This window comes from Mytilinidion resinicola (genome assembly GCF_010093595.1).
Source record: "Mytilinidion resinicola strain CBS 304.34 unplaced genomic scaffold BDZ99scaffold_11, whole genome shotgun sequence".
Classification (NCBI taxonomy): domain Eukaryota; kingdom Fungi; phylum Ascomycota; class Dothideomycetes; order Mytilinidiales; family Mytilinidiaceae; genus Mytilinidion; species Mytilinidion resinicola.
The window spans coordinates 360,671-386,047 of NW_022985447.1; the positions used below are offsets into that span (position 1 = coordinate 360,671).

At 38.4% G+C, this 25,377-nt stretch overlaps 7 protein-coding genes across 7 annotated transcripts; 4 read left to right on the forward strand and 3 right to left on the reverse strand.

The window, feature by feature from the left end:
- Positions 1-642: 642 nt before the first annotated feature.
- On the forward strand, positions 643-2,446 carry BDZ99DRAFT_532889 (trihydroxytoluene oxygenase; the record flags this gene model as incomplete). Its single annotated transcript, XM_033726493.1, has 5 exons — positions 643-1,070; positions 1,120-1,321; positions 1,408-1,555; positions 1,619-1,862; positions 1,940-2,446. Exons 1-5 carry the CDS (start codon positions 1,002-1,004, stop codon positions 2,444-2,446), a joined length of 1,170 nt encoding a protein of 389 aa, XP_033575769.1. The 5' UTR covers positions 643-1,001.
- Positions 2,447-2,559: 113 nt separating this feature from the next.
- Positions 2,560-3,943, reverse strand: BDZ99DRAFT_532891 (3-oxoacyl-reductase; the record flags this gene model as incomplete). The annotated part of the gene is made up of 3 exons (XM_033726494.1): positions 2,560-2,869; positions 3,036-3,120; positions 3,466-3,943. The coding sequence occupies 3 exons, from the start codon at positions 3,941-3,943 to the stop codon at positions 2,674-2,676; spliced, it is 759 nt and encodes a 252-aa protein (XP_033575770.1). The 3' UTR covers positions 2,560-2,673.
- Positions 3,944-4,610: 667 nt separating this feature from the next.
- On the forward strand, positions 4,611-5,007 carry BDZ99DRAFT_463684 (uncharacterized protein). Its single transcript, XM_033720126.1, has 2 exons — positions 4,611-4,822; positions 4,882-5,007. The coding sequence occupies exons 1-2, from the start codon at positions 4,667-4,669 to the stop codon at positions 4,951-4,953; spliced, it is 228 nt and encodes a 75-aa protein (XP_033575771.1). The 5' UTR covers positions 4,611-4,666; the 3' UTR covers positions 4,954-5,007.
- A 15,851-nt stretch (positions 5,008-20,858) lies between these two features.
- On the forward strand, positions 20,859-21,098 carry BDZ99DRAFT_389349 (uncharacterized protein; the record flags this gene model as incomplete). Its single annotated transcript, XM_033715629.1, has 1 exon — positions 20,859-21,098. A coding segment is annotated over one exon (240 nt), but the record flags the coding sequence as incomplete, so codon positions are not given.
- A 378-nt stretch (positions 21,099-21,476) lies between these two features.
- BDZ99DRAFT_345479 (uncharacterized protein) lies at positions 21,477-21,761 on the forward strand (the record flags this gene model as incomplete). The annotated part of the gene is made up of 1 exon (XM_033714431.1): positions 21,477-21,761. A coding segment is annotated over one exon (285 nt), but the record flags the coding sequence as incomplete, so codon positions are not given.
- Positions 21,762-22,151: 390 nt separating this feature from the next.
- On the reverse strand, positions 22,152-23,055 carry BDZ99DRAFT_499199 (uncharacterized protein; the record flags this gene model as incomplete). The annotated part of the gene is made up of 2 exons (XM_033723633.1): positions 22,152-22,661; positions 23,026-23,055. 2 exons carry the CDS (start codon positions 23,053-23,055, stop codon positions 22,218-22,220), a joined length of 474 nt encoding a protein of 157 aa, XP_033575774.1. The 3' UTR covers positions 22,152-22,217.
- Positions 23,056-23,673: 618 nt separating this feature from the next.
- BDZ99DRAFT_571688 (glycoside hydrolase) lies at positions 23,674-24,512 on the reverse strand (the record flags this gene model as incomplete). The annotated part of the gene is made up of 4 exons (XM_033728120.1): positions 23,674-23,825; positions 23,949-24,076; positions 24,129-24,425; positions 24,492-24,512. 4 exons carry the CDS (start codon positions 24,510-24,512, stop codon positions 23,816-23,818), a joined length of 456 nt encoding a protein of 151 aa, XP_033575775.1. The 3' UTR covers positions 23,674-23,815.
- Between the last annotated feature and the right edge of the window lie 865 nt (positions 24,513-25,377).

Here is a 25,377-nt window from a genome sequence, read left to right on the forward strand (position 1 = left end):
CTGGCCTGGGAACAGAACGGCATGCTTGTAATGGAATGGCCGGCGAATTCCCCTGATTTGAATCCAATTGAGAACGTTTGGCGGCTGTTGAAGGGGAGAATACAACGCCGGTTTCCTACAACAAAGGAGGAAGTACGGCAGTACGCTGAGGAGGAATGGGAGAAGCTTGAGCCCGAAGAATTTGAAAAGTATACGGGCAATATGAGGGAGCGTTGCCTTGCTGTAATTGCTGCTGATGGCGGCCCAACGAAATATTAGTTACTGAATAAGCACTGTTTTCATGTGGCGATGTGGCGATTGTAAGCACTAACAGAGACGCTTGCAGGGAGCGCCGGCAGCCCGCTCAGGTAGCCCCCTTGTACCTTGTCGTCTAGTTCCAAGCTCGTCATTTCTGTGGGCCTGGCAAGTCCTAAATCAGCCGTTCAGAGAAAAGACCACTTATGATCCCCTCGTTACCCTTTCTGTAAGTGAGAATGCTGAAACGGTATTTTTACTGGAGGCCTTAAGGTGCAGCGCTGAAGACGGCGTAGTCTCTACATAATAGCTGTGTGTAGGAACTGCGGTCAAAAGTTCCCAAAATGGTAATTTCTAGAGCATCGGTTCAATTTCAAAGAGATGCAGATGCTCCGTTGCTTTATTGCCACCCTTTCCCACATTGCACTCCGGATCTGGGCCAGGCTCGCCAATGAAAAGTAGAGTCGAAAGGTTTGATCAGCTGTTACTCCAGGGTACCTTGCGCCGGCCTAACTACGCCGGGGTTCTCTCTGCATCATTGGAGGGACCAATGATCTTCTGTGAAGGCCTAACTCTGTACTACATAGGCCGGAACACATTGAGTTCTTGCCAAGGTAGCTGCTGATAGTACCGAGATACTTCTTATCTATTGATAAAAGGTTCCAGGTAGCTAGGCGAAGTGTGGATCCGAAACATCTCTCATCGAGCCTGACCTGTCAATAAAATTCTCCTCCACTCCCCATAGCCACGGTACACAGTTGCTCAAAATGGTTAATGCATTGAGCGAGTTCAATCACGACCTTACCGAGGAAAAGGTAAAGCCTCTACGAGAGAATGTACGTCACGAGTTTCCACGATCGAACCCTAGTAGCTTATGGGTACCAGGGATATACTATGAGTCGTGATCCGTCGCCAAATCGAGGCGCCTCGATGCCCGATCACATCGCCGTTGGCCCAGAGAGCTGTAGCAAGGCCTCTTGGCGCAAAGCCAATGGTGTTGAGGCGTCGAAGCAAATTCGACTGGTAAAGCTCGCCCACATGCGATATCAGCATCCGGATCTGCAGCAAATAACGAATTTCCTCAGGGGTAAGACAATACTCCATCTTGTCAGAGGAGGAACGGAAGCCGCTGATTGTGTTTCCGAGATTGCTGAAGCTTTGTCTACTTAACAGATTTTGGTATGCATGTAGTAAAGAAGACTGAGACCAGGCGGTGGTATCGAGGGTACGGTCCTGATCAATATGTGTATTACGCGCAGCAGGGGCCCAAGAAGTTTCTTGGAGGAGCATTCGAGGTGGAAAGCTATGAAGAGCTGGAGAAGTATGCCTTAAACAATGCCCGCACAATCAAGATCGAATACTAATCTGCGCCTACTCATCACAGAATCGCAAAACTCCCCGGAACTGTGTGTCTCACCAATGGCGTGGAAGAAATGAGCGACGCTCCAGGAGGCGGCCATATTGTATCCGTGGAAGACCCCGAGGGATTTCCTGTCAATTTTATTTTCGGCCAATCGAAGCCGGAGACTCGAAAGATGCCTGGCAAGCTTAGAATGAACGATGAATCGACCAAGGCCCGAGTGAAGCAATTCCAAAGGTTTGAGCCCGGACCAGCTGAGGTGTACAAGGTATGGCAATCGATTCTCGCATGGCAACATCCTCTTCCCCGGCGTCGAAGCAGTTGTCTAACCTGTGTTCACAACAGCTGGGTCATTTCGGACTCTGCGTAAAAGACTTTGAAACCCAAATGTCATTCTATACCAAGAACTTCAACATCATTCCATCCGATCTTTTGTACGTCCCTGTCGAATTTACGGCCGACGGCAAACCGGAACGCAGATTGGTAGCCATGTTTGCACATATCGATCGCGGCCAGGATCTGGCAGATCACCATACGATGTTCCTCACGTCGCTGGGTCCAGACACAGATCCACATGTCCATCATTGCAGCTTTGAGATCCACGATTTTGACACTCAGGCTCTGGGACACCAATGGCTCGCACAGAAAGGCTACAAATCTGTCTGGGGTGTTGGTAGACACATCCTCGGATCACAGATCTTCGATTACTGGTGGGATGCGAACGGTTTCATGGTCGAGCACTATGCGGATGGAGATTTGGTGAATGAGGAGACCCCCCTCGCGTATGGTCCAGCCGGCCACGAGGGTTTGGCGGTCTGGGGCCCAGAAGTGCCCCAAGCATTTCTAGATTGACGAGGTGCGAGTCCGCTAGCCAGACAACTGTACAACGGCACTAGTCTTCAGAATAGCTGTTAGGGTTGAGTTAATTCCATAAACATACCAAAACCACAGTATTACTGCTTGACGGTCACTGTCAACTCAGAAGTCACGTCTGACAGTGACGTTTGAACCCTTTGCAATGCTATGACGTGTTACAAATCCTAACGTGACAGCAGATTTTGAGTTCTACTGATATATCCTCAACCGCACATACCACCGTCGACTCGGTACGTCGATGCGGTTATGTATTTAGAGTCATCGCTCAACAGGAAAGCGAATAGATTTCCAACTTCCTCAGGCTCGCATACCCTTGGAATGGGTACCCGAGCAAATACGTCAAGCTTCCCGGATTCGACGGCGCCAAATGAATGAATCATGGGAGTATTAATGATGCCGCTATACGAGTACATCAGCTTCAGGTGCAGAACAACGTTGTACGCAACTGCAAGTGGTGATAACGACGCTGGATTGATCACGTACAGCCCCAGCAGTCGGGATCAGGCACGACGGATAGCCAAAATAGATTGAAGGATTGAAGGACTGAAGGAATGATTGAGCTTACGGCGCGATGGCGTTGACCCGGATGCGTCTGCTGCCAACCTCTTTTGCCGCACTTTTGGTCAGTCCAATGACGCCGTGCTTGCTGGCTGAAAATCAATAGGTAAGCCCTACACTCGGGTTGCAGCACTACAACCTAGGGTCAGCAACTCATATGCAGTAACGTATCAGGATAACATGCTGATACAGGAGGAAGTAACAGGTAGTGCAACAGCAGTGCTGCAGCACGGTATCAGTACTGTATCAGGAAACAGGATGAATCAAGTAACGCGTCAGGAAGAGATACCACGTTATGCCCCCGGGGCTGGCCCCCCTCCTTCCCCTAGTATATAAACAACGAGCTAGACACCCATAGAAATCAGAGTTCACATCAATTTCAACCTGAGTCCTACTCAGCGTGGCCGCCCCGGTAGAGCGGTAGAGTCAGGCCGTACCTGAGTATGCCCCATTCTTTGCATGGCCCTCGAGACCGGTCACACTCGCTGTGTTAACAACGCTTCCCCCATCTCGCATAGCCTTTAGTTGGGCGCGCACACAGTAGAAGAGACCAGTCAGGTTGGTGCCGTGAATGAAGTCCCATTCCTCATTGGAGAGCTCGGTGATGTCATGAACTCCATAATGCTTCCCGATTACACCAGCCACATTAGCCGCGCCGTCGAGGTGGCCGAAATGTTTGACTGTCTTTGCGACCCATGCATCCACTTGGTCACTGGAGCGTATATCAACGGCTGTGGTGACGAGCCGCTCGGATGCAGAAGTGGAAATGGCGGAGCTTGCTTTCGCCAGAGCATCCTCGCGAAGGTCGCACAAAGAGAGACTCGCACCCCGGGCGTAAAGCACCTTGGCGGTAGCAAGGCCAATTCCGGAAGCGGCGCCAGTTAGGGATATGACTTTGCCTGCAAGCGAAGACATGTTAGACAGAGTTTATGATGTCTCCTACCGAGGCCAGAGTGTGGGGTTGTGGAGGAGCAAATACCAGAATGTCACTTTTAAACATCTCCATTCGGGGCAATGAACGGAAATAGAATCGATCTCGTCGACTCCTGGATCGGACGACTGCGACATCTGTGACAAATATTCGACCGGATTCTCCGAACACAGACCTGTGGGATCCCGCGGAGCAGGAAAAAAGTGGCACCTCGAAGTAGTTCTAAGCGAAATGCGCATTCTCATTCGGAACCCCTGAATTCTACCGGGGAGGGATATTGGCACACCCCCTAATCACTCCGCGCACACCCCCTAAATCACTCCACGCACACCCCCCCTCTAGTCTGATCTTCTGATTGGCTAGAACGGCTCGGAGCTTCGTCCGGAGCTCTATTATCACGTGCATCCGCACGTGTAGCCTCGCCGATTTGTATAGCCTCACGTACGAGCTCACGTACGAGCTCACGTACGAGCTCACGTACGGCTATACGAATCGGCATGCATCCTTTCCGATTCGTGTAGCCTCGCCGATTTGTGTAGCCTCAAGTACAAGCTCACGTACGAGCTCACGTACGAGCTCACGTAGTATAAGTATAGAAGTCATCACGGGCTCGTGCACGCTACGGGCTCGTGCACGCTTCTCACCCCTCACCGCTTATTCTTCCACACCCCACAACTCCACCAATTTTCAACAGATTTCGAATAAAAATGGATAAAATTAAAGCTGCAATCGCGGAGCTTCACCTCCAAGAGAAAACGAACATCAAGGCCATGGCCGACAAGCATGGGGTTGACAGAAGCACCCTCTCCAAGCGCTTCCGTGGGAAAACTGGTAGCAAGGCAGATGGATACAATTCTCAACAGGTTCTCACCCCTGGGCAGTCCAAGGCTCTTATTAAATACATTAACAACCTATCTAAAAGGGGGCTTCCTCCTACGCATTAAATGGTGCGAAATCTAGCCTTAGCAATAGCTGGGATTATGCCAGGAATTAACTAGGCTTTGCGCTGGGTTAAACAGCATTTAAAACACCTTAGATTAGAATACCTTCTTCCTATTAATAAATTAAGGAAGAGAGCTAATTTAGCGCTGTATTACAGCCTCTACTTTAAACTCTTAGAATAAAAAATGCAGGAATATAATATATAGCTAGGAAATACCTAGAATATAGATAAAAAGGGCTTTTTTATTAGTTAGATAAAGAAAAAGAGAAGGATTTTTAGCAGGAATACCTTTAAGTTAGGAAAAATGCGCAATATTTATTACAACCCGTAATACGAACAACCCGAGCGCAGAGGCACTCGTGGAGACAAGCAAGCAGATAAGACTGATTACGCAGAACCAGGTCACGGGACTAAGAGGGTCACGTGTAGGACGCATAGGGATCCTGGATTCCCCCACGGACTGCTAGTGGATAGGAACGATCTAAAAATAGGACATCACGAGGACAGGGTCACGTGATGGCTCGAGAGGCTCGAGGGAGCAAGCCAGGCGAGCGCTCGAGGGGCTCGAGGCTGCGAGCCATACGAGCAAGAGGTTTCTTAGGACGGAGCTTTTATATAAAGGGACGCTCCTTTGCATAGATAGGAACCTTGTGTTTAACTTAAGACTTTAATACTACCTATTAGAAGTAATAACCCCGTTTTAAATCTTAATTAATTATTGCCTTACCTTTTAAAGACTATTACACCCTAATAACAACTTGCCTATACCCTGCCTTAGTATATAACACTTAGAAGGTATAGAAAAAACAACCTGTTATACTTTAAACACCGCTATATTAAAGGAGTTGTATACGGACAATTAATTAAGATAGCTCTACTAACCCCTTTAGGTAGCATAACTGCTAGACTAACCCTAACTATAACCGAGGTAGCAACACGCATACAGGCGTTGCTTACACAAATATAAACACTGGAAAAAGCTAGCAATACTAAGAATAAAAAAATTACAGCCCTATAGGGAAATCTCTAGACCGTTTAAGGGGAGCTTACTACTACTAGAGTAGTTAGCTATAAAGGCTATAAAATAAATAAGCCCGAAGAGTTTACTAGGGAGAGAGAAGCTTTGCGAGCGTTTATAACGCAGATAAGGCTATACCTGCGCACGAACTAAAGCAACCTCGAATTTAAATCGGATAAGGTCTGTATAGCAGCTACCTTCTTAAAGAAAAAAGTATTTAACTAGTTTAACCCGATGCTTACAGACTGGCTTAGCAACGCCAACGCAGACAATTGGAAACTAGAAACCAATATTATATTTAGCAACTACGGATACTTCAAGTTAGCACTTTAGATAACCTTTGGAGACACTAATAAAGAACGGACAGCGGAACAGAAAATAGCAGTTCTAAAGCAGAAGGGCTTAACCAGCCGCTATACTTCAGAATTTATACAAATCGCGTCCAAGCTATTATAGGGAGATAAGGCTCTGCAAGCATAATATTATAAAGGTTTTAAGGAAAATATTAAGAACAAAATTGTATAAGGCGAAAGGCCTCCAACACTTTATAAACTTGAGGAAATAGTAATACAAATTAATAGTTAACAGTATAAACAACAACTAAAACGGGCAGATAAAAAAGGACTTTGTTTTTACGCCCAACTAGCTAGACTAAAGCTAAGAGTAACTAACCGCGACTATAGAGATCGCATAGAGATTAATATTGCAAAACAACGCAATAACTAGAAGGGTAAACCAATTACCGACAAAAAAAGGTAAGAAAGAAAGCGCAACAGCGCATGCCTATTATGCGGAAAACAAGGACACTTTACAAGCAAGTGCTCTAAGAATACCCGAATAGCAGCAGTTATAGCAAAACTAAATATAGACCGCCACAATTCCATATTATAGACCGCGTGCTATAATAATAACTGCTTTACCTATTAGTTAGATAAGCAGGCAATAGGGTACTATCTAACGCAAAGGGCGAAGGGACGTACTATTGCTATAATAAGGAACGAAGAGTATAATAGCAACCCTACAGACAACTACTACGCCGGCGTAGAAGTTAAGAGTATAGAGATTAACTACCTATTAGAAATAGATAAGGTATTTTAGATAATTAAACCGCAATTAAAACCCTAAACTAATATACCCGAGCTACTAGATAATAGTAAGGCCGAGTTACTAAACACGGAAATATAGGTCGACAGAGTCGTAGCTATATATAAGCAAAGCGCAAGAGAAATTCTTATATACTTTAACGGAGAATAAGAAGTATAAAAGGCCGAAAATACTACAGCAGGCGCAGAGCTAAGAGCACTAGCTAGTTACTAATTCCTAAGAGCTATAGGAAGAGTTATAGAACAGCTTACTAGAGAGGAAAAAGTAAAAATAGCTGCAGCCGCAAGAATATTAACAGCAACTATTAACGCAGGAACCTGCGCAGGATTAGATATACTAGAAGGCCTAGGCCGCAATATCTAGCAAGAACTAGACAATAAATCACCTGTTAAAAATAGTAAAGAATACTATAATAGTAATAAAAATCGCGAACTAAAAAAGTAGTCTAGCAACAGCGAATTTAGTATAGGGCTAGAGCGAGAACCGCTAGAGCTATATAGAAGGTAAACCGAAATTAAAATCTATAGAGCTTTACACCCTATTAGTAAAACAGGCGTCTATAATAAGGAAAATTAACGGCTGGATAGAAACTACCTACTTTATAAATAGATATCTTAGGTATTTTATATTAAGGACGAATGCGACGAGTATATAATATATAAGAAATATTAAGGATAGTACCTATATTAGATAAGATATTATATTATTACGCAACTAGTACTATTTAAGGAAACAGAGCACTATATTATAGGTAAGAAAGATAAACTTATAGAAGTAGCTACTATAGTTGCGGACCCTTAGTACCTAATAGAATATAGGAAAGGTAAAAACTAGCAAATATACTACTAGGACTTATATCTAGTATATTACGAAATAAAACACGTAAACTATTAGCTATAAAAATAGCTAAAAAACAAGTAGGCGCTTAAGCAACAGAACGGCTAGAGCAGCTAAAAATAAGGTCCTATAGAGCAGCTAAAGACAAAAAAATACAAACCGCAACTATCGCCACTTTAGTAGGAAAAGCCTATATCGCAGAAAAAAAAAGAAACCTGGCAACGCAGCCTAACTCTATTCCTATTTAGAACTATAGATATATAATTCTATTAGTTAAAATTAGTAGGAACCCGGTAAAAGCACTGCTAGACAGTAGCGTATAAGGAAATTTTATATCCTATAACTTTATTAGAAGAAACCAGATCCCTTAGTAATAGAAAAACAGACCCTATAGACTATATACAGTAGATAGTACACCTATACAACACGGTAATAGGTAAGTAACTATAGAAACTCGACTAGGCGTTATATAGATTAAAGAATATAGAAAAACTATTAGTATAAATATAACTAACACGGCGAGATATAATATAATTTTAGGTATACTATAGCTAAAGCAGTATAACCCCTAAGTCGATTAGAAATCTAGTAAAGTAAGGATTTAATCGGAAAGCGGACTAAAAAGCACCCCGCGCTAGGATAAGCCTAAGCAAAAACAAGATATTAATATAGATACTTTAAAAGGCAAAGAAGCCTAAAGAAAAAACAGGGCAGCGAGCCAACAGTAGCCTAGACCCCTAAGCAGCCGGCAGCTAGCCGAGGCAGCAAAAGCACTAGTTATACCAGAAGAATATAATAAGTTTAAAGGAATTTTTATAGAAAAGGTTTAGAATATATTACTAAAGCACTAACCTTAGGATTACTATATTCCCCTAGTACTAGGCGAATAACCGCAGTTTAGACCAATCTATTTACTAGCCTAAAATAAGCTAGAAGTGCTGGAAGAATACCTAGAAAAGAACCTAAAGTAAGGATTTATTAGACTATTAGAATTGCCTACAGGTTACTCTATAATATTTATCCTAAAGGTAAATAGTAAGCTACGCCTTTATATAGACTATAGATAGCTAAATAAGATTATAATTAAAAACTGCTATCTATTACCTTTAATCTCCGAACTTAAAAACTAACTGTATAAGGCTAAATACTTTATAAAGTTGGACCTACGCAAGGGATACTATTTAATTTAGATAAAAGAAGGAGAAAAGTAGAAAACGGCTTTTAGAACTTAATACGGACACTTTAAGTATATAGTAATACTATTTAGGCTTACTAACGTACTAGTAATATTCCAGGCAGTAGTTAACTTAGCGTTAAAAGGCTACCTAAATCGGTTTATAGTAGTATACCTTAACAATATCCTTATATACTTAGAAACGCTAAGCGAATATAAAATACACGTGTAAAAGGTACTTAAAAAACTTAGGGAATATAATTTTACAGTAAACCTAGATAAGTGCAAGTTCTACAGGCAGAGAGTTAAATTCCTAGGATGCGTTATTAGTCCAGGACAGATTAAGATAGAAGAAGGCAAGGTGTTTTCTATCTAAGAATAGCTAGAGCCCGCGAATTTAAAGGAACTATAGTTATTCCTAGGGTTAGCTAATTACTATAGGCAGTTTATTAAGGGCTACTTAAAAATTACAGAGCTACTTATAGAACTTACTAGAAAAGATATTAAATATAGATAGACCCTAGAAGTATAGAGTGTATTTAATAGGTTAAAAGTATAGTTTACTTTAAAACTAGTATTAGCAATCTTCGACCTACAGAAACCAGTTACTATTAAGAGCAATGCGTTGGATAAGGCAGTAGGAGTAATACTTAACCAACTAGACAAATAAGGGAAACTATATCCTATAGTATTCTACTTACAGAAGCTAAGTATAGCTAAGCTAAACTATAATATTTATAATAAGGAACTGTTAGCTATAATAGAAGTATTTAAATAGTAGAAAGTTTACCTTAAAAGGGCAGTATATACAGTACAGGTGTATATAGACTATAAAAATCTAATATACTTTACTATAACTAAGGAGTTGAATAGGAGATAGAAAAAATAGTTAGAAAAGCTAGAAACCTTTAATTTCAAGATTATATATCGAAAAGGATCCGAAAATACTTATATAAATACACTTAGCAGAAGGCCGGACTATATAGAAAGAGCCGAGAAAACCAGGCAACCTATACTTAGAGAAACTAGTCCGGGAACCCTTAAATTTAACTATATATAAGCAGCAGTTGCTTATAGGTCCGAGGATAATAAGTGGTATAAATAAATTAAGGCAGCATAAAAGGTAGATTAGGAAAGCCGGGATTTAGCGGGTTATAACTAGTAAAGCTTGCGCCTAGAACCTATAAACCAAGAGTATAGAGAAATCCAGGACGGTATTATCACCTTATAGGACAAGATATTTATACCTAAGACCTTATAAAAAAAGCTTATTAAGGAATTCTATAGTATACTAGTGCACGGGCACTAGGAAGTGGAAAAAACACGGGAAAGAATTGCAAGGACATTCTATTTCCCTAGACTTCGGAAACTAACAGAGAAAATTATATATAAATACAAGTATATAAAAAACAAGTCGGTATAACACGCACTATATAGACTAATAAAGAGTTCCTCTACACCGGAAAAAGTATAGGAATCTATTATATAGAACTTTATAGTTAAGCTACTACAGTCTATTAAACCTATAACAGGCATAAAGTATAATATAATATTAGTAGTTACGGACCGACTAACTAAATATACATACTTTATCCCTTATTAAAAAGTATTAACAGTAAAAGATTTAGCCTATACTTTTTTAAAGTATATTATTAGCAATTACAGGCTACTATAAAAGATAATTTTAGACTAAAACAAGCTCTTTATATTAAAATTCTAGCAGACCCTTACCGCATAACTAGGGATAAAGCATAAGCTTTCCACGGCGTTTTACCCTTAAACGGACGGGCAAATAGAAAGGCTTAATTAGACTTTAGAACAGTACCTATAATGCTATATTAATTATAGGTAAGATAATTAGGTATTACTACTACTAATAGCCTAATTCGCCTATAATAGTATATCTACGGAGTTAATAAAGGTATTACCCTTCTTTATAAACTACGGTTTTAATCCAGAAGCGTATTAAGAACCCCGACTTAATAGTATAAGGGCCTAGAAGGCACTGCTATTAGTTAAAAATATTAAAAAGCTATAAAGACAGCTCTTAATAAATATCTAATTCCTAATACTAAGGTTAGCAAGATATTATAACTAATACTAGGGTGTTGCACTAACCTTTAAAAGGGGAGATAGAGTCTACCTACTCCGCAAAAATATTAAGATAAAACAACTAAGTATAAAATTAGACTATATTAAGATTAGACTATTTAAAATATAGAACGTTATTAGCCTAGTAAACTATAAGCTTAGGCTACCTAATAGGATAAAAATACACCCGGTCTTCTATATATTGCTACTAGAACCTGCACTACTAAACGCTAAGCTAGAAAACAATATAGAGGTCGATAATAATAATAAATATAAGGTTAAGTAAATCCTGGATTCCAGATAAAGCAATTAGCAAAAAGAGTACCTAATTAAGTGGAAAAAATACGGCACCTCCGAGAATATATAGGAACCGGTTAAAAGTTTAGCAAACTATTAGGAACTCCTGCAGCAGTTTTACTGCTAGAATTCGGAACAGCCTAGAAAAATAGCAATAGCGCACTGTCTAACTAGGAAGGATTAAAGGAACCTAGAAAAGGAATGCCACTGCTATATAATTAGGATATATAGCAATAGAACAGACGGCTGGCAGTGCCCAGCACACCTAGGAAAAAAGAAGAATACCCGACAGTCCCTAAGGCAGAAGGCAAGCCTTCCTGCTCGGCACGCTCTTATTCTTTCTGCTTAGCCTCCTTTTAATTATCTTCCTTAAGCTCTTCTAGAGTCTTAAAACCGCGATATATTATCTCCTTACCACGCTTACGCAACAGCTCCTTTTAAGAATCCAGATAATCTAGCTTTGCTATAGCCGCTTTTAGGGTTATATAAGTCTCCGACTCCTCGCAATAAAGTTTATCCTTCTTACGGGCCAGCTTCTGCCCTAGAAAAGTTAGCCAGGACACAGTTATAAACAATAATAGATTATAATAGCTTATAGGCAGCTGCTAAAATGCCAGCAATATTACAGTTCGATTGTTGCGCCCGAACGCAGGCGGTATAATAATCTAAGTTAGATATAGAAACTATATATAATAAACCCTAAGACTTACACTAGGAATAAGGTATAACTTTTAAACCAGACGCGTTAATACAATTAGTAAGCATAAAATAGCTTTTTTATTTCTTAGCTTTTAAGGCGTTAGATATTATAAAGGAAAAAACAGAGTAGCATAATAATAGCCTAACAGATAGGGTATCGCCAGCTACTTATCCGAGACCCTACTATAGAAATACTTTCGGGCCGAAAGCCTTAGAAGGGGGAGCAAGTATTACAACCTATAATATAAACAACCTAAGCGCAGAGGCACTTATAGAAATAAGTAAGCAGATAAAACTAATTACGCAGAACTAGGTTACGGGACTAAAAAGGTTATATATAGGATGTATAGGGATCCTGGATTCCCCTATAGACTGCTAGTAAATAGGAATAATCTAAGAATAGGATATTATAAGGACAGGGTTACGTAATAGCTTAAGAGGCTTAAGGGAGCAAGCCAGGCGAGCGCTTAAGGGGCTTAAGGCTGTAAGCTAAGAGAGCAGCTTAAGAGGCTTAAGGCTGCGAGCTATATAAGTAAGAGGTTTTTTAGAACAGAGCTTTTATATAAAGGGACGCTCCTTTGCATAGATAGGAACTTTATATTTAACTTAAAACTTTAATACTACCTATTAGAAGTAATAACCCCGTTTTAAATCTTAATTAATTATTGCCTTACCTTTTAAAGACTATTACACCCCGACAACGACTTGCCTATACCCTACCTTAGTGTGTAACACTTAGAAGGTATAGAAAAGACGACCCGTTATAATATTATCTAGAATAGAAATAAAGAGTAGATTATAGTAGTAGCAGCTATCTACGCAGACTATATAGCACTTTTTCTAATACTTATCTATTAAGCTATAATAAATAATATCTATTATAACCCGCAATATAAACAACCTAAGCGCAGAGGCACTTATAGAGATAAGTAAGCAGATAAAACTAATTATGCAGAACTAGGTTACAGGACTAAAAGGGTTATATATAGGACGCATAGGGATCCTAGATTCCTCTATAAACTGCTAGTAGATAGGAATAATCTAAAAATAGGATATTATAAAAATAGGGCCACGTAATAGCTTAAAAAGCTTAAGAAAGTAAGTAAGGTAAGCGCTTAAAGGGCTTAAGGCTATAAGCTAAAAGAGCAGCTTAAAAGGCTTAAAACTGCGAGCTATATAAGTAAAAGGTTTCTTAGGACGGAGCTTTTATATAAAGGAACGCTTCTTTATATAAATAAAAACCTTATGTTTAACTTAAGACTTTAATACTACCTATTAAAAGTAATAACCCCGTCTTATACCTTAATTAATTATTGCCTTACTTTTTAAAAACTATTGCACCCCGATAATAACTTGCCTATACCCTGCCTTAGTATATAACACTTAAAAGGTATAGAAAAAACAACCTATTATACTTTAAACACCGCTATATTAAAAAAGTTATATATAAACAATTAATTAGGATAGCCCTACTAACCCCTTCGGGTAGCATAACTGCTAAACTAACTCTAATAATACCCGAGGTAGCAATATATATACAGGTATTGCTTACACAACTATAAGTACTAGAAGAAGCTAGTAATACTAAGAATAAGGAGATTGCGGCCCTATAGGGAAATCTCTAGACCGTTTAAGAAAAGCTTATTACTAGTAGAACGGTTAGCTATAGAGGCTATAAAATAAATAAACCCGAAGAGTTTACTAGGAAAAAAAGAGCTTTGCAAGCGTTTATAACGCAGATAAGGCTATACCTGCGCACGAACTAAAGCAACCTTAAATTTAAATCGGATAAGGTCTATATAGTAGCCACCTTTTTAAAGAAAGAAGTATTTAACTAGTTTAACCCGATGCTTATAAATTAGCTTAGCAACGCCGACGCAGATAATCGGAAACTAGAAACCAATATTATATTTAGCAATTATAGATACTTCGAGTTAGCACTGCAAGTAACCTTTAGAAACACTAATAAAGAATAGACAGTAGAATAGAAAATAGCAGTTCTAAAGCAGAAGAGCTTAACTAGCTGCTATACTTTAGAATTTATATAAATCGCGTCTAAGCTATTATAGAAAGATAAAGCTCTGCAAGCATAATACTATAAAGGTCTTAAAAAAGACGTTAAAGATAAAATTATATAAGGCGAAAGGCCTCTAATACTCTATAAACTTAAGGAAATAGCAATATAAATTAATAGTTGGCAGTATAAACAATAACTAGAACAGGCAGATAAAAGAAGACTTTATTCCTACACCTAACTAGCTAGACTAAAACTAAGAGTAACTAACTGCGACTACGGAGATTGTATAGAAATTAATATCGCAAAATAACGTAATAACTAGAAGGGTAGACTAATTACCAATAAAAAAAGGTAAAATAGAAAGCGCAATAGCGCATGCCTATTATACGGAGAATAAGAACACTTTGCAAATAAGTACTCCAGGAACACCTAAACAGCAGCAGTTATAGTAAAGCTAAATATAAACCGCTACAATTCTATATTATAGACCGCGTGCTATAATAATAACTGCTTTACCTATTAATTAGATAAGCAGGCAACGGGGTACTATCTAATATAAAAAACAAAGGGATATACTATTGCTATAATAAGGAATAAAAAGTATAATAGCAACCCTATAGATAACTACTACGCCGACGTAGAAGTTAAGAGTATAGAAATTAACTACCTATTAAAAACAGATAAGGCGTTCTAGATAATTAAACCGCAATTAGAACTCTAAATAAATATACCCGAGCTATAAACCAATAGTAAAACTAAGTTACTAAATATAAAAGCACAGGTTAATAGAGTTGTAGCCACGTATAAATAAAGCGCAAGAGAAATTCTTACACGCCTTAATAAAAAATAAAAAGTGTAAGAGGCCGAAAACGCTATAGCAGGCGCAGAGCTAAGAGCACTAGCTAGTTACTAATTCCTAAGAGCTATAGGAAAAGTTATAGAATAGCTCGCCAGAGAAGAAGAAGTAAAAATAGCCGCAGCTGCAGGAATATTAATAACTGCAACTATTAGCGCAGGAACCCGCACAGGATTAAATATATTAAAGGGCCTAAGCCGTAATATTTAGTAAGAACTAGATAATAAATTACCTATTAAAAATAGTAAAGAGTACTATAATAGTAATAAAGATTGTAAACTAGAAAAATAGTTTAGTAATAAAGAATTTAGTATTAGACTAGAGCAAGAACCGCTAGAGCTATATAGAAGATAAACTAAAATTAAAATTTATAGAGCTTTACACCCTATTAGTAAAATAGGTGTCTATAATAAGAAAGATAAACGGCTAGATAGAAACCACCTACTTTATAGACAGATATTTTAGGTATTATATATTAAAGATAAATACAATAAGTATATAATATATAAAAAATATTAAGAATAGTACCTATATTAGATAAGATATTATATTATTACGTAACTAGTACTATTTAAGGAAACAGAGCACTATATTATAGGTAAGAAAAACAAACTTATAGAAGTAGCTACTATAGTTCTAGACCCTTAGTACCTAATAGAATATAGAAAAGGTAAAAACTAGTAAATATACTACTAGGACTTATATCTAGTATATTATAAAACAAAACACGCGAACTATTAGCTATAAAAACAGCTAAAAAATAAGCAGGCGCTTAAGTAATAGAACAGCTAAAGCAGCTAAAAATAAGGTCCTATAGAGCAGCCACGGACAAAAAAACGCAAACTGCGACCATTGCTACTCTAGTGGGAAAAGCCTATATTACAGAAAAAAAAAGGAACCCGGTAATATAGCCTAACTCTATTCCTATTTAGAACTATAGACACGTAATCCTATTAGTTAAAATTAGTAGAAACCCGGTAAGAGTACTGCTAAATAGCGGCGTGCAGGGAAATTTTATATTCTATAACTTTATTAGAAGAAACTAGATTTCTTAGTAATAGAAAAACAGACCTTATAGACTATATATAGTAGATAGCACACCTATATAATATAGCAATAGGCAGGTAACTATAAAAACTCGACCAGGTGTTATATAGATTAAAAAATATAAAGAAACTATTAGTATAGATATAATAGATATAGCAAGATATAATATAATTTTAGGTATACTATAGCTAAAGCAGTATAACCCTTAAGTTAATTAGAAGTCTAGTAAAGTAAGGATTTAATCGGAAAGCGGACTAAAGGGCACCCCGCGCTAGGATAAGCCTAAGTAAAAACAAAATATTAATATAGATACCTTAAGAGGCAAGAAAGCCTAAGAAAAAAATAGGGCAGCGAGCTAACAGTAGCCTAGACCCCTAAGCAGCCGGCAGCTAGCCAAGGCAGTAAAAGTACTAAACGTACTAGAAAAATACAATAAATTTAAAGAAATCTTTATAAAGAAGGTTTAGAATATATTACTAAAGCACTAACCTTAGGATTACTATATTCCCCTAGTACTAGGCGAACAACCGCAGTTTAGACTAATCTACTTACTAGCCTAGAGCAAGCTAAAAGTGCTAGAAAAATACCTGGAAAAGAACCTAAAGCAAGGATTTATTAGACTATTAGAATTGCCCGCAGGTTACCCTATAATATTTATCCTAAAACTAAATAGTAAGCTACGCCTTTATATAAACTATAGATAACTAAACAAGATTATAATTAAAAACTGCTATCTATTACCTTTAATCTCTAAACTTAAAGACTAACTATATAAGGCTAAGTACTTTATAAAAATAAACCTATGCAAAGGGTACTATTTAATTAGAATAAGAGAAGAAAAAAAGTAGAAGACAGCTTTTAAAACTTAATATAGATACTTTAAGTATATAGTAATACTATTTAGGCTTACTAACACGCCAGTAATATTTTAAGTAGTAGTTAACTTAGTACTAAGGGGCTACTTAAACCGGTTTACAGTAGTATACCTTAATAATATCCTTATATACTTAGAAACGCTAAGCGAACACAAAATATATATATAAAAGGTACTTAAAAGACTTAAAAAATACAACCTTATAGTAAACCTAGATAAGTGCAAGTTCTATAGGCAGAGAGTTAGATTCCTAGAATACGTTATTAGTCCAGAATAGATTAAAATAGAAGAAGGCAAGGTGTCCTCTATTTAAAAATAGCTAGAACCCGCAAATTTAAAGGAACTATAGTTATTCCTAGGGTTAGCTAATTACTACAGGCAGTTTATTAAGGGCTACTCGAAAATTACGGAGCTACTTACAGAACTTACTAGAAAAAATATTAAGTATAAATAGACCTTAAAAGCGTAGAGCGTATTTAATAAACTAAAGGCACAGTTTACTTTAAAACTAGTATTAGCAATCTTTAATCTATAGAAACTAGTTACTATTAAGAGTAATATATTAAACAAAATATTAAAAGCAATACTTAACTAATTAGATAAATAAGGGAAATTGCATTCTATAGCGTTCTACTTACGGAAGCTAAGCCTAGCTAAGCTAAACTATAATATCTATAATAAGAAACTGCTAGCTATAGTAGAAGTATTTAGTTAGTAGAGAGTTTACCTTAAAAAAGCAGTATATATAATATAGGTATATATAGACTATAAAAATCTAATATACTTTACTATAACTAAGAAGTTAAATAGAAGATAAGTAAAATAGTTAAAAAAACTAGGAACCTTTAATTTTAGGATTATATACCGAAAGGGATCTAAAAACACTTATATAGACGCACTTAGCCGAAGGCCGGACTATATAGAAGGAGCCGGAAAGACCAGGTAATCTATACTTAGGAAGAGAAGTCTAGAAACCCTTAAATTTAACTATATATAAGTAGTAGCTGCTTATAGGTCTAAGGATAATAAGTAGTATAAATAAATTAAGGCAGCCCAAAAACTAGATTAAGAAAGCCGGGATTTAGCAGGTTATAACTGGCAAAGTTTGCGCCCAGAACCTATAAACTAAGAACACGGAGAAATCCAGGACAGTATTATTACCCTATAGGATAAGATATTTATACCTAAAACCTTATAAGAAGAGCTTATTAAAGAATTCTATAGTATACTAGTGCATAGGTACTAGGAAGTGGAAAAAACACAGGAAAAAATTGCAAGAACATTCTATTTCCCCGGACTCCGGAAACTAACAGAGAAAATTATATATAAATATAAGTGTATAAAAAATAAGTCGGTATAACACGCACTATATAGACTAATAAAAAGTTCCTCTATACCGGAAAAGGTATAGAAATCTATTATATAGGACTTTATAGTTAAGCTACTATAGTTTATTAAACCTATAACAGGTATAAAGTACAACGTAATATTAGTAGTTACGGACTGACTAACTAAATATATATACTTTATCCCTTATTAAAAAGTATTAATAGCAGAGGATCTAGCCTACGCGTTTTTAAAATATATTATTAGCAACTATAGGCTACCCTAGGAGATAATTTCAGACTAAAATAAGCTCTTTATATTAAAATTCTAGCAGACCTTTACTGTATAACTAGGAATAAAGTATAAGCTTTCTATAGTGTTTTACCCTTAAACGGACGGGTAAATAGAAAGGCTTAATTAGACTTTAGAATAGTACCTACAATGCTATATTAATTACAGGCAGGATAATTAGGTATTACTACTACTAATAGCCTAGTTTGCCTATAATAGTGTATTTACAGAGATAATAAAGGTATTACCCTTCTTTATAAACTATAGTTTTAATTTAGAGGCGTATTAAAAACCCTAACTTAATAGTATAAGGGCCTAAAGGGCACTGCTATTAGTTAAAAATATTAAAGAGCTATAGAGACAGCTTTTAATAAATATCTAATTCCTAACACTAAGGTTAGTAAGATATTATAATTAATACTAGAGTGTTGCACCAACCTTTAAAAAAAGAGATAGAGTCTACCTACTCTATAAAAATATTAAGATAAAATAACTAAGTATAAAGTTAAACTATATTAAAATTAGACTATTTAAAATATAGAACGTTATTAGCCTAGTAAACTATAAGCTTAGGCTACCTAATAGGATAAAAATACACCCGGTCTTCCACGTATTGCTACTAGAACCCGTACTACCTAATACTAAGCTAGAGAAAGATATTAAGGTTAATAATAATAATAAATATAAGGTTAAGTAAATCCTAGACTTCTAATAGCATAGTTAGTAAAAGAAGTACCTAATTAAGTAGAAAGAATACAGCATTTCTAAAAATATATAGGAACCGGTTAAAAGTTTAGTAAACTGTTAGAAACTCCTGCAGCAGTTTTACTGCTAGAATTCGGAGTAGCCTAGAAAAATAGCAACAGCGCACTATTTAACTAGAAAGGATTAAAGGAATCTAAGAACAGATTATAACTATTATATAATTAGAATACACGGCTTTAAAGAAAATAACTAGAAGTGCCCGGTACACCTAAAAAGAAAGAAGAGTACCCAACAGTTCCTAAGGCAGAAGGCAAGCCTTCCTGCTTAGCACGCTCTTATTCTTTCTACTTAGCCTTTTTCTAATTATCTTTTTTAAGCTTTTCTAGAGTCTTAAAACTATAATATATTATCTCCTTACTACGCTTGCGCAGTAACCCTTTTTAAAAATCCAGGTAATTAAGTTTTGCTATAGCCGCCTTTAAGGTTGTATAAGTCTCTAACTCCTTATAATAAAGTTTATCCTCTTCGCGGGCTAGTTTCTGCTCTAGAAAGGTTAGCCGGAATATAGTTATAAGTAATAGCAGATTATAATAGCTTATAGGCAGCTGCTAAAATACTAGTAATATTATAGTTTAATTATTGCGCCCGAATACAGGCGGTATAATAATCTAAGTTAGATATAGAAACTATATATAATAAACCCCGAGACTTGCACTAGGAATAAGGTATAACTTTTAAACTAGACGCGTTAATATAATTAGCAAGTATAAAACAGCTTTTTTATTTCTTAGCTTTTAAGGTATTAGATATTATAAAAGAAGAAACAGAGTGGCATAATAACAGCCTAATAGATAGGGCATCGCCAGCTACTTATCTAAAACCCCACCACGGAAATACTTTTAGGCCGAAAGCCTTAGAAAAGGGAGCGAGTATTATAACCCGTAATATAAACAACCCGAGTACAGAGGCACTTATAGAAATAAATAAGCAGATAAAACTAATTACGCAGAACTAGGTTATAGAACTAAGAGGGTTATATATAGAATATATAGAGATCCTGGATTCCCCTATAGACTGCTAGTAGATAGGAATAATTTAAAAATAGGATATTATAAGAACAGGGCTATATAATAGCTTAAAGGGCTTAAAAAAGTAAGCAAAGCGAGCGCTTAAGGGGCTTAAGGCTATAAGCTAAGAGAGCAGCTTAAAAAGTTTAAAACTGCGAGCTATATAAGTAAGAGGTTTCTTAAAACAGAGCTTTTATATAAAGGAACGCTTCTTTATATAAATAGAAACCTTATATTTAACTTAAGACTTTAATACTACCTATTAAAAGTAATAACCCTGTCTTATACCTTAATTAATTATTACCTTACTTTTTAAAGACTATTACACCCCGATAACAACTTACCTATACCTTGCCTTAGTATATAACACTTAGAAGGTATAGAAAAAACAACCTATTATAATATCCAGGATATATAGCTAGAGGATTTTAATCCTAATAAATATAGCTGCTTTTTTATATTAACACCTTCTAGATAGACTAATAATAACCTTAGCCTTTAGTAGTTAAAAATCTTTAATAGAGAGATAAAGGAAAAGGCTAAAAAAAATTAAAGGCTTTTTATTATTAATAGGCACAGTTTTTATATAAATATAAAGTTTATTAAGTACTATTATAAAAATAAGATTTTCCTGGCTATTTATTCTTCTTATTTAACTTACCGGCTTCAGCCTCTAGATATTTTTTTCTTTTTTTTTTTTGCTATTTACTACTTAACTAAATTAAACCGGTTTATTTTAAATTCTAAAAAATTCTTACGCTTTATAAAAAGGGACCTTTTTAGGATATTTTAGATAGTATAGAAGAAGGCTATAATACTAAATAATATAGCTAGTAGGTGGAAAAGGACTAGTATACACCCCTAGGATCCTAATATAGTATTAGACTAATTTAATATTAAAAAGAAAAAATATAAAAAAAGACTATTCTTTAGCAACTCTATAAACTTAATTCTTACAGCTAGTAATTAGAAGAAAATAGAAACCCGGCTAAAAAAGGTGGTAAAGAATATAGTTTAATCTAAGACTAATAGATAAGTAAGGGCTCTTACCCGGGATATTTATAAGCTTATAGCAACTAATTTACTTTTTTAAAGCTATATTTAAGGCTACCAGGAAGTGTTTAAAATAGAATAGAGGAAGAGGAAGAGGCAGAAGAATCTTTTTTAGATTTTAGCCTCTAATAATAGTGGTAGAGCTATTGTCTATTTACCTAATAAGGTGCGGCAGGCACGTAAGCTCCACCAAGAGAAGGAGGATGCTAAGGAAGCTGATATTGCTCGCAAGGCAGAGGATAAGGTGCGCAGGCAGCTAGCAAAGGATGACAAGCAAAGAATTAAGGAAATGACGAAGGCTAGCAAAGCTACTAAGAAAAAGCATCAGCTAGATGCTGAGGGCGAGAAGAAGCGCGCTGCAGATGATGCTTGTTATGCACGTGAGTTCAACAAGCAGCTCAAAGAGGAGAGCAAGTTGATGCAGCAGAAGCAGAAGGCTAAGACGGTTGTATTCACTATTCCTGAGGAGCCTTCTGCTGAGCAGGAGTGTGAGGGGGAGGATGGGGTTGTGAAGGCGACCTCTGGCCGGCCTCAGCGAATGCGCAACCCCCCTAAATGGCACGACGACTCCGTGGTGGTTATAGAATGAAAGTGAAACACCAAAAGCCTCTTGTATTTCAATTTAGTAGAAATCCATTCATATTTAATTGAGTTGTGAGGTTTTAAAGTTGGTGGTGATGCGTGATCAAAGCGTGCACGAGCCCGTAGCGTGCACGAGCCCGTGATGACTTCTAAGTATAGAATAGAAGTTCTATTCTAGAAGTGCCTACGTGCCTACAAGCATGCCAAACCTGTCAAAACCTCACCATATTACGGCTCTTTTGCATCGAGCCTGGCCCCCTAGCATCGCCGCCTACACCTACTCTTCACCCTGATCAATATACCCTTCGATTTCCTTATTATACGCTGTAAGCTGACATAGAAGCTCCTCTCGGCTAAGCCTCTGTGCTTGAGGATGAGGCTGAGGCTGAGGTATAGGCTGAGGCGTAGGCTGAGCGCTATCTTGCCTCTGAGCTTGTGCCTTTTTCCGTGGTACCTTATCCTTTGCACCAGGCGGCCGACCGCGCTTCTTAGCTGCAGGTGCAGCTGTAGGTGTAGCCGTAGGCGCTGCTGTATGCGCTGCCGTATGCGCTGCTGTATGCGCTGCTGTATGCGCTGCTGTATGCGCTGCTGCCGTATGCGCTGCCGTATGCGCTGCCGTATGCGCTGCCGTAGGTGCTGCCGTAGGCTCAAGAAGGGCCGGATCAATTTGAGAAATATTAATACTAGTCCTAGCGAGTGTAGCCGTTGACAGAGGGGCATTCTAAGCGACAGGGATAGCCGGATTTAGCTGTAAAGAAGCGGGCAGGTGTCGTAGAGCTGTGCCTTGTTGTCCGTCCTGTTTACCTCTACGTTAAGCTGCTAAACCTATACCTATAGCAACCTTAAACCGTAATGTATTTCTCTAGGTATTGTTGTACATATAGTGGCCTCTCTTCTTAGCAGGAGGGCGGCCTTGTTAATGCTTAACAATAGCAGGATTAAGTACATCTTTAAATAGTCCAAAAGGAACTGCTGTTACGACACTACGCCAGGCTGCCCGCAGGCCAGCCCAAAAGAACAGAACGACTGCGCTTTAATTGGAAGCGCAGGCGAATTATAGGCTTCTATAGCCTTCCGGTGCGCACGCCGTAGGCGTGGCCGGAGCCTCGGGCCATGCAGGCCCTGAAGCGCACGTGATCAGACGTCACCTGATCTATAGCACGTGATTGTGATCGTGCTCGTGCTAGGGGACGTAACAATTATAAACACGTCGCGTTTTATATTACAATAGTAAAGTATTTAAACGCGCTTAAAAGTAGCTAGAAAATTTTCTACAAACTTAGATATTATAATAACACAGCTTACGGATAGAGGAATAGACTATTATAGGTTATAAAGGTAGTGGTGTTAATAAGAACTGTGTTATTAAATTTAATAAGGCCGAGATCTGTGCGCTAAGGCCCTTACCGTTTATTAACAAGCTAATAGAATTACAGCGTTCTGCCGCCCTAAGGTTCCGCCGGCGGAGGCGGGAGAATACATATCGCCAGCCTTATTAACCACAGCCCTGCCCCCCTACTAGCACTCTACTATAATAAGATAAGCTTAAATAGACAACAGGAATTAATTTCTACAGGTTAAATTACATTTAACGCAAATTATTAGGTCTTCTAGGCCTTAAAAATGCGCCCCCCTTTGCTACTCCGCCCGACGTTCCCAAGGGACATCCTAAGCCCCCCTTACCTAGAGCCTCACCACCATAGTCCTCTTACGTTGCCCTCTACTCTGGGGCACTCCGTAGCCTCATCCATAGGTGTAGTGAGCTCATATAATGAAGTTATACCCATAAAAATCCATAGAAATCACGTCTGTACGCATCCTTTCCGATTCGTATATATCCTTTCCAATTTATATATACCAATCAGATCAATCGGATCAATCTCCGCTTGAAGTTTGATTAGCTAGAGGATTGATTGATTGGATTGTCTAGAGTCTATACTAATAAACCGGCCGTCAATCCGATTAAGGATTGGCCGGTTTACTAACCACGCTGCTGGGATTTTCTTACCTCATTTCGGAAGCCCAGTTAATGATAGTCCAAGTGTTGCAGGAGCTTGATGCAGGAAGACCACTGGAATCTCCATTCGCGCATCGGCATTCGTTGCAGAGCTCCCAAGCCATGATTGCGAAAGAGACCTGGCTCGTGTCAGCGAATTTATGGTTGTATTTGAATACCCGAGCTGCCCACCTTGTACCGAGAGATAACAGCATTGACGTATTTCTTGTAGGCAGTCTTTGCTGTGTCCCAAGTATAGAACTGGTCGTTGTAGCTGCCTCCTAGCTGCTTCACGTAAACATCCATGCCGCCGTAGTCTCCCCAGTTATTGACCAAGGTGATGATCAGCTTCACGCCGGCGTCCCAGGCAGCTTGGACAACGGTGTCCATGTGCCCGAGCCCATTGCTTCCATAATTTACGGTGCCCGTTTGGCCGCTCCAGCTCTGGTAATAGATGCCGCTTGGTGAAGTTACGTCGTTGAATCCCCACTGTGATCAAGTTAGCGGGTGCTTGAATAAGTTAGCGGTAATATAGTTTCGCACTACTCTACAGACCATCAACCCCTTGCTAGCCATAGTCTTGAAGGCTGATTTGATGTCGCCAGCATTCTACGCTTTAGGTCAGCTATTTTATCACACTATTGAGTCAAAGGAGGTTCATACGTCATGGAACGAGAGCCAGTATGCATTGGTGCCGAAGAAATAGAAATTCTGGCCATCAACCGTGAAATGAGTCCCAGATCGCTATACAAACCCTGAAGCGCGAGGACTAAGATCAGTAGGCGCGCCTTTAGCCGTGCCTGAAAGAGCCAGAAGGCTGGAGAAGAATAAAGATGAGATCCTCATGGCGAAGAGTTCTGCTACGATTTCAAACATTTGGGCGGTGGACCATCAGTACATTTATCATGGAAATCTCAATCGAAAAGGAATGTGAATTTTAACGGAGATCTCATGACCAGCCGTGAATTGACCGTGGGCTTTTACAGAAGCGAACTTCATTCCGGGCTGAAGGAACCAGGTATATCGGAGGGAGGGGGAGGACCTGGACCACGGTTTTGCTGAAACCACTCATAAGTGAAACCCTCCATTAGGAATCGTCCCTTCAACAAGGACGGGGTAAAACCAAGATCCAACGTCCACCAATCTAAGTAGAGGGGAGTTGACGCTCTGGGTCCGGAGGAGATCCTCCGTGTAAAACATATTATATGACCTTAATTTAAGAGGCTGATCAGATTACCGAGGCAGATACAGAGGAGGTAAATGCTACTCTGGCCCCTCGGGACGGTCGATATTCAGATTTAGCATCACCAGGAGATACAAGATTTAGCCTAATGTCATCCTGGAATGCGGGGTGGAAGGAGGCGGTCTTTGTGTTCCGAGAGGGCCACGAAGTGAATTCAATCCCTCGCAGAGCGGCCAGGGGAAGGTGAGTTGATGGAGG